At 42.3% G+C, this 7,686-nt stretch overlaps 1 protein-coding gene across 1 annotated transcript; it reads right to left on the reverse strand.

Annotated features, from left to right (window-relative positions):
- Nucleotides 1–634: 634 nt before the first annotated feature.
- On the reverse strand, nucleotides 635–7,363 carry ECHDC2 (enoyl-CoA hydratase domain containing 2). The gene is made up of 10 exons (XM_064719437.1): nucleotides 7,234–7,363; nucleotides 5,780–5,847; nucleotides 5,084–5,171; nucleotides 4,704–4,790; nucleotides 3,462–3,554; nucleotides 2,814–2,870; nucleotides 2,217–2,404; nucleotides 1,712–1,762; nucleotides 1,336–1,383; nucleotides 635–880 (listed from the first exon to the last, which is right to left on the reverse strand). Exons 1-10 carry the CDS (start codon nucleotides 7,349–7,351, stop codon nucleotides 803–805), a joined length of 876 nt encoding a protein of 291 aa, XP_064575507.1. The 5' UTR covers nucleotides 7,352–7,363; the 3' UTR covers nucleotides 635–802.
- Between the last annotated feature and the right edge of the window lie 323 nt (nucleotides 7,364–7,686).

Genomic DNA, 7,686 nt, shown 5'->3' on the forward strand with positions numbered 1-7,686 from the left:
CTCTGCATGCCTACAAGGTATAAGTGCACAATATCTGTTTGTATATGCCACTTATGGAAAGGTCTCTTCACACTCCTGTGCAACTTCAGGAGTTTCTGCCAGGGTGGAATAATTCTGGAAGCAACTTTCAAACTTTGTGTTCCACCTGCAGCATCTGCCATCTTTTGTGAAGGCTGAAAATCCTGACTCTGCTTTACCTTTGCAGATCTTTACACAGAAAATTTGTCTGTGTATAATTTGGTAAGGTTCCCACACATTTTTGGCACAAGTGAAACTGTGGTTTCCTTTGATACTATCGTGGCATGAAGTTCCAATGTGGTAAGCCACATCTTACTTTGATAACCTATCAAGCATTTCCTATCCAGCATTTCCTAAAACCATGTTTGCTGATTAATTAATTTTTCTTTGAAGGCCCCAGTCTAGGCAAGTAAGAAGCTGTAGAGCTAAATTGTGTGGCATGTTTTAGTGCTGGAGGACCTCAGAGCAGAAGGAGAAAATAACTTCCAGTCAGCTAACAGAGGAAAACAGGTGATGGAGAGAAATTATGTGCCCAAGCCAAAACTTCTCCACATTCCTTACTTGACATCTGTGTGAGAGCCATAACCACTGACTTCAGATGAACATGCTTTAAATATCAGGAATACAAAGTTAAATCTTTATTTGGAGATTTGTACAGAAAAACGATCCAGTGGAATAGTTAGAAAGGCAGTCCAAGGCAAGGAGTTAAGTGCACAGAGTGGTGTCATAAAAATAATCCTAAGAAATCAGTGGATCTCCAGAAACTCAAGGGAAGCAGAAAGCGTTATTTGCCGGTGAACCGAGGTGGGCGCTTCTCCCTGAAGGCAGCCATCCCTTCCTGACGGTCTTGGGTGGGAATATTCTACATGAGAAAAGAAATAAAACAGAGGTATGTTTTCCATTCACAAGTCTGATGTGTTTTTAAGTCCTGACTAATTTGGTAGTAGTGGTGTGAGACTAAGTTTGCTTTTCTTTCAATGATAAAATTCCATGGGTTGCAATTAGAAAAAAACAGGGTTGCAGTGTAAGTTTGTAGAGTAACTCACAAACAAAGCACCTAAGAAAAATACCATAGATCTATATGGGAAAACAGTTTCCCATAATCTTCATTCTTCATCTTAAAATATGAGAGACACATTATATTGTAGTATTGTAATACCCTGTATTGTTCCATTAGCTGGTTCATGCTCTCAAAACCTGCCACAGTGAACTTAGAGAAATCATTTTGAATTTATTAAACTAAAACCATTTGCAAAGCTCATTCTATAACTAACATACAGTTGTTCCTTTCAGGAATGAATTCTGAAGGCAGATTACCTGGGCATAACACATCCCCTCAATAGCCATCCCTGATGCAATGTCAACCTGCAAGGAGAGGAAAGGTGAGAGGTTTGTCTGAAGTACAGCCCTCAGAGCTCTCAAATCAATCAGAGCAGTCAGTCACTCTCAAACAGTCAGAGGAAGTGATCTTCACTCCACATTAGAAGTACAGTAATACTATCTGTAGAAAAAAAATCCTGCCATATTCCTTTTATCTTAAAAGAAATCTTTTAAAACCTCTGAAATGTTTTTAAATGTCTGATATAAAGAAAAATTTTATAATACATCTGTTCTAAACACTTTTACTGCAGTAATTTGTAAGAGCTGCTAATCTTTTCATTCACTTCAGTATTTAAACAAAAATAATTATTACCTCCATTCCTTTGTTTATTGCCAGTTTTCCCATTTTCACAGCAAATGGTGCCTTTATTCAAAAAACAAAAAACAAACCACAACAAATACTTTAAAAAATTAAATTGCTATAAATAATTAATTTATAACAGATTAATTGTTATATTATTATTTTGCTCCAAATGACATCTTAGTCTACAGAAATCTGCAGTGAGCTAATAAGTACTTTATAAAAATCAATTTGGTGTTGTGTGCAGTTCACAGATGAACACAGTGTGAGTTTCAATGTCCTGCAGGTCTGTGTGGCTGCAGCTGGGGGCTGAACCTGCCCTGTGGGTTAAGCAGCTGGATGTTAACACTTGCTCCAACAGAAACTGCATTCACAAAAAGGAACAGACTTTAAAAGACTTAAGGATCAGGAACCAAGACTTCAGTATTTCAGAGAAAGGAATTTCAGGTGTTTGTTTGCTCTCTTAAGGGGAGCACAAAGGCTGCCTTTACACTGGTGCCATGAGCAATGCACTTACCTGGGGCAGGATTTCTTTAGCCAAAATCAGAGCTCTCTGGTAAGCTGCATCTCCCTCGCTGTTCTGTGGCACTGAGTGATTGACCAGCCCCATGGAGGCTGCCTGTTCTCCATCAACCTGTCTGCCAGTGAAAATGAGCTCCTTGGCAAGACCTATTCCAACGCATCTGGGCAGGCGCTGGGTTCCACCTTAGGACAACAGGGAAAACACCATTTTCCATTTCTGACAAATGCCTCACTAGGATTTTGTCTCCTTAGAAAAGCAGGAACCTTAAAAAATAAATGGATCATATGTTTTTTTAATAACTACAAGCTGAAGATGTTAACATTTTGAGAGGCATCTGAAAGACTTCAGTATTTTGATAAAAAAGAAAAGGTATAAAGGGACCTTCCTACATTCAGAGTAAGTCTGAGACAGAACTCTTGATTCATAGATCTCTTTTGTGACTGTAAGATGCTACTTCTAATTTACATTCAAAACACTTCAAGTGTTCACGAACACACTCTAATGGCAAAATATTTACAATACAGCTGAGAAAGTGAGATTTAATGAATATTAATGAAGGTTTAATGAAGGTTAAGATTTAACGAAGGTTACCTGCTCCAGGCAGAAGTCCTCGTGTGGTCTCAATAAGGCCCATTTTAGCTGATGAAGCTATAAAAAAAATAAACGTAGAGTTAGCTACATTTTCATTTGTATAACTAGAAGTTTTCCAGATTGAACTGATCTATAAAATTAGAAACTGTCAACACTGAGCTGTAACTCCATTTCTCCAAGTAGCCAGAAAGTCTGAATACTACAGTACTTACTCCATATCTGTCTCAAGTCTGCTTACCCCAGTGTAGCAATTTTAGCTAGAAAAATGAACCTCACGTCCCTGCTAGGTAAAATATAATGGATGGAGGCACAGAAACAGAAGAAATAAGTCTTCCAACGCAAACTGATTTAAGCTGGGAAGGTTAGATGTAGCCAGAGTATATGTGATCCAGTATTAAGTTACTATAACTATTCAATCTTACTAATAAATAGTTTTCTAAAGGAATCCTAATCTTACCTAAAAATAGGTTTTACTTTTTAAGCACGGGAACTACTTTCCAAATAACTAAATGTCACCATTTCTGTACAACCTTCTCTTAGATTTCTCTCAAGCTTCTGGACTCCATTAACAATCCCCTGCCATGTGTGTAAGTTCTCTTTAAATGCAGCATCAGCTGCCAGGAGGTTGCCACACTGAGCAGCACAAACCTGCCACTCGGAGGTCACAGGCCAGGGCCAGCTCTAATCCTCCACCCAAGGCGTAGCCATCGATTGCAGCGATCGTGGGCACGGGCAGGGCAGCTGCAGAACAGAGCACACATTGCACACTTGTGTTCCACAGGTTCTGTTTCACACGGCTCTGGAATGTAAATCCTTACATTCTAAAGCTTTCAGTTCAGAATTTCTCAAGGACTCGTTTTCTCCTGCCACAAGTTTTTGCTCTGGAAACAGTAAAAATTTTCTTCTTGCACTTCTCCCTTCTTTGTAAGAATGCAAAACATGCTTCTTCCATGCAAAGAAGCTTGCAAACAAAGTACAACAATGCAAAACAGTCCTCTCCTTGCAAATTTGTGACATGGATATTCATCTGTTGCAGCTAAACAGCCAAAGAGAAGACACCATCCCTGGGCCCTGTCACAACGCTCAGTTTTTGTGGTGCTTTTGTTAGCCAAGGCTCCTGAAAACAGGAACAGTAAACACTGTTTAACTAGGTTACCTCATAGCTGAGGAGCTTGATGTACCTGGAGATTAGCTTCTTGATACTTTTTTAAATACTCAGGCAGCTGGATGCAAACTTCTGAGGTGAGCTGGTTCTCTGTTGTAACCACCCCTCTGACTGCTCCTGTCATTTTTTAAAAATTATTGCAATTCTGATTGGTATTTTAGACAGATTTGACTTTGGTACTTCTTTCTAGTGAGAGCAGAATAATTCATAAATAGGGGAAGAAAACTACTTGCAGAAGTTCGTATTCATTTTGCAAAGAAAAAGAAAAGGGAGGTGAGGGAGTTTGTAGATACAACCCTCCCTGACATTGCACAAATCCATTTAGCAAATCCAATCAGAGATTCAAATCCATGTTCTTAGGTCTGTGCCACATTTTGAGTGTTTCTGAACATGTACTGGAAATGGGACAACCAACACAGCACTTGCCTCCCCAGGATTCCACAGAAGTGTGGAATAAATAAATGCTTTATTGGAGCAGGTATTTATCACATAGGTGTGCATGTGCTTTGTTGTGCATAAGAAACACATCTTGTCCTTGGAGGGGCAGCAGGATGGTTGGGATTTAATTCTAATTGGATCTTTCTTTCAAGCATAAGCTGAAGCCATTTGGAAAGCTACTCCTAGGTAGATAACCTGCTGGTTATTCCCTCCTTCCCAGCATTTCTAAATTGCTGTTTCACTACAAATGGCCTAGGATAGATTTTCCAACTGATGTAATCCTTTACCTATTTCATCCATAAGATTTCTCAGTCTTCTAACAAACTCTCCAACTTCTGCATCATCCATCTTTGCACGTTCCTTTAAGTCTGCTCCTAAATAAAGGAGAAAAAGGTTGGAATCCAGGAAAAGACATCTGAAATCTCCCTCTCAGAGGACAGACCATTTAAAAAGTCTGAGATAGAGCATTCCAGTTAAGTAAGGTCCATGGAAGTTGGAGTGTGGACATTTGGGCTGCAGCAGTAACGAGGGTGCCCCTCTGTGCCCTTTTGACAGATTCATTTTAATTTCTTTTAGCACTCATTTCCAAGTGCACTATCTGATTGGCACACAGCCCTAAGAGCAACCACATTTATTGAGAATGGTTTGCAGAGCCTTTGCTACTCACCTGCACAGAACACTCCTTTCACCTGGCTCTTGAACAGCACCACCCGCACCTGCTCATCGAAGCGGAGCTGTTCCAGGGCACTGAACAGCTACGGGGAGGGAGTGCACACAAGAGAAGAAAAAATTTAAGCATGTGGATATACACTGAAATGATAGCAAGTTCCTAATCTATGATACAAGTGTTTGGGGTTTTTTCCCTGCAGGTGCCAGAAAATTCATGGAAATCATGTCACTGGAACCTGCAGGTTTTTCCACTACAAATTCAGAATGACACATTTCCCCATCTCTTTTTTCCTTCCACTTAGAGATGAATCTTTGCTGTATCTAAAAACTTCCCTTCCTGTCCAGGCATGAGCCAGACCTTCTATAGGATGTGTCATCCTTGAACATTTCACCTGCCAAGGTGTGACAATGAGTATGCTTTTGTGGTAATGACACAAGTAAGGACATTCACTTGCATCTGAGTTAACTTCAATAAATTAACTTAAATTAGCTAACTTAAATAACCCAGATATCCCTGTCCACATCTGAGGCAGTAACTGTTACATTCTGTTTTCCTCAAAGTTCACCTGTCTTGTCCCAATGCCATTTCCCACTGCCCTTCATCATAAAGTAATTTTTAGATTTCCCACAACTATTCTCACTGCAGTTAGTTATTGATCATGGTTCCAAACACACAGGCCAGGCCCATACTCACTTCATTTACAAATACTTTTCCCAGTGAATTTCTCGCGTGGGGTCGGTTCATTAGGATTTCAGCAATACCTTAGTAATAGGAGACAATTTCAGTTATACTTCATTTAGTTCTCTGGCACAGTAATTCAACTGGGAATATTATCTGCTTATGCTGCATCTTATGCTTCCTGAAAATGCATATAAGTATATTCTAAAACAATCGGTTATTTTAAAACTGGACGTGGCACACCATGTCTACAAAACCCAGTTGTGCAGAACAACTGTAAAATTCAGCAGGCCTGTAAAAGTCTATGAGGAAGCGGACTTTTAGAAAATGATCAGGACATCGAAGAACATATATCTTAGAATCACTGCAGAAATGGGGAAAAAAAACCCAAACAAACAAACAAAAGCCCAAATGGTGCATCTTAGGTTTCTCCTTTGAATGTTATATAATTTAATTTTTATTGTACAGTCTTGCTGTGTTCCAGTACATTCCCTAATTAAGGAAACCATCCTCTTGGGATTGCTGTTTGCATGAGAACAGCACAGACAGGTCACTCTCAGTTCATGTTCCAGAACCATTTTGAAAGTGAACTCCATTTAATTTCAACATTATAAGCTCATCAGCAGAAAGGACTCTACTCAAAGTTCCTAAGTCCAAGCAGAAAAATAAAACCACAACATCTACCTACTTCTCCTTAGCACATGTGATTTGTAAATTATTATCCAACGGCTTCTGTATGCTTGGGAGAGAAAAATAAAAAAATCTTTTGGTTTTTTGTCTGGACTTCTTCTCACTTCCCAGGCCTTGACATTGGAAGATGCTGTTGCTGTGCTGTAGGTGCACAGCTGTACCTTGCACCTGCCTTGCTTGGTCTTTCTGCCCTGCTGGAAGATCTCTGTTTATTCCTCTGCCTACGGCAGTGGCCAGCTGCTGAACCAGAGTTGTGTGGCACTGGAACAGAGACACAAGTGAACAGCGGGAACCAGCCAAGGAAATGTTCAGCTCGTAACCACCTAATGTCTTTGTAACCAGCAAAATACCGAGAACTGTTTATAAACTCCTGCAACAGTTACACAGAAAGTAAATCCCTGGCAATCCGAACCAAACCTCAGACTGCTTCGTGGCTCTCATGGATAAATGTGCACAGACATGTCAAGGTCCTGTCCTACCTTTATCACTGCACGTTAATGTTATTAGAAAAATCTAAAGTATGCACACCAGAACTTCTTGCGTTGAGGTCGCATGCACGCATAACTTTAGGGGGGAAAAAGTATCTAACTATTCATTCTGCAGCAGCGTTTTGAAAAAAAAGTATCAAGGCATTGCTGAAAGCAGAACAACAAGGAGCGCCCCGGGCTCGGCAGGGCTGTCACCCCCTTGTGGGGGAACACACGGCCGCGCTCACGCCAGGCCGAGTGGTTCCGCCGGGAACGGCAGAAGCGGAGCCGCGCCCCGAGCCCGGCACTCACCGCCGCCGGCCGCGCTCAGCTGCACCTCCGCGCCCCGCGGCGCCCCGGCCGCGCCCGCCCGGCCCCGCGCCCCGCGCAGCGCCGCGGGCACCGCCCGCCACAGCCGCAGCAGGGCCATGGCCGCCGCCGGAACCGGCACGGGCCGGCCGGGCCCCGCCTCCGGGGGAACGGCCCCTGGCAGGGGAGCCGGCAGCGCTGACAGCCCGCTGCAGGGGAGCGGGGGAGGAGCGTGAGGCGGGAAACAAGGGCGCCACCACACACAGCACCGCCAGGAGTTTGGCTGGAGCTGGCACCTCCTGTGCGGGGTGCAGCCCGGTCTGTGGGAGGCAGGAGATGATTTGCGTTCTGCCCGAGCCGTGGAGGTTCCCAAGGATGACGGAGTGAGGGAAGGGGGAAGTTGAGTGGATGAAGGATCAGATATTCAGGTCTCACTGTAAATAAATCTGTAGGTAA

The sequence above is a fragment of the Zonotrichia leucophrys genome, chromosome 8, assembly GCF_028769735.1.
Source record: "Zonotrichia leucophrys gambelii isolate GWCS_2022_RI chromosome 8, RI_Zleu_2.0, whole genome shotgun sequence".
NCBI lineage: Eukaryota > Metazoa > Chordata > Aves > Passeriformes > Passerellidae > Zonotrichia > Zonotrichia leucophrys.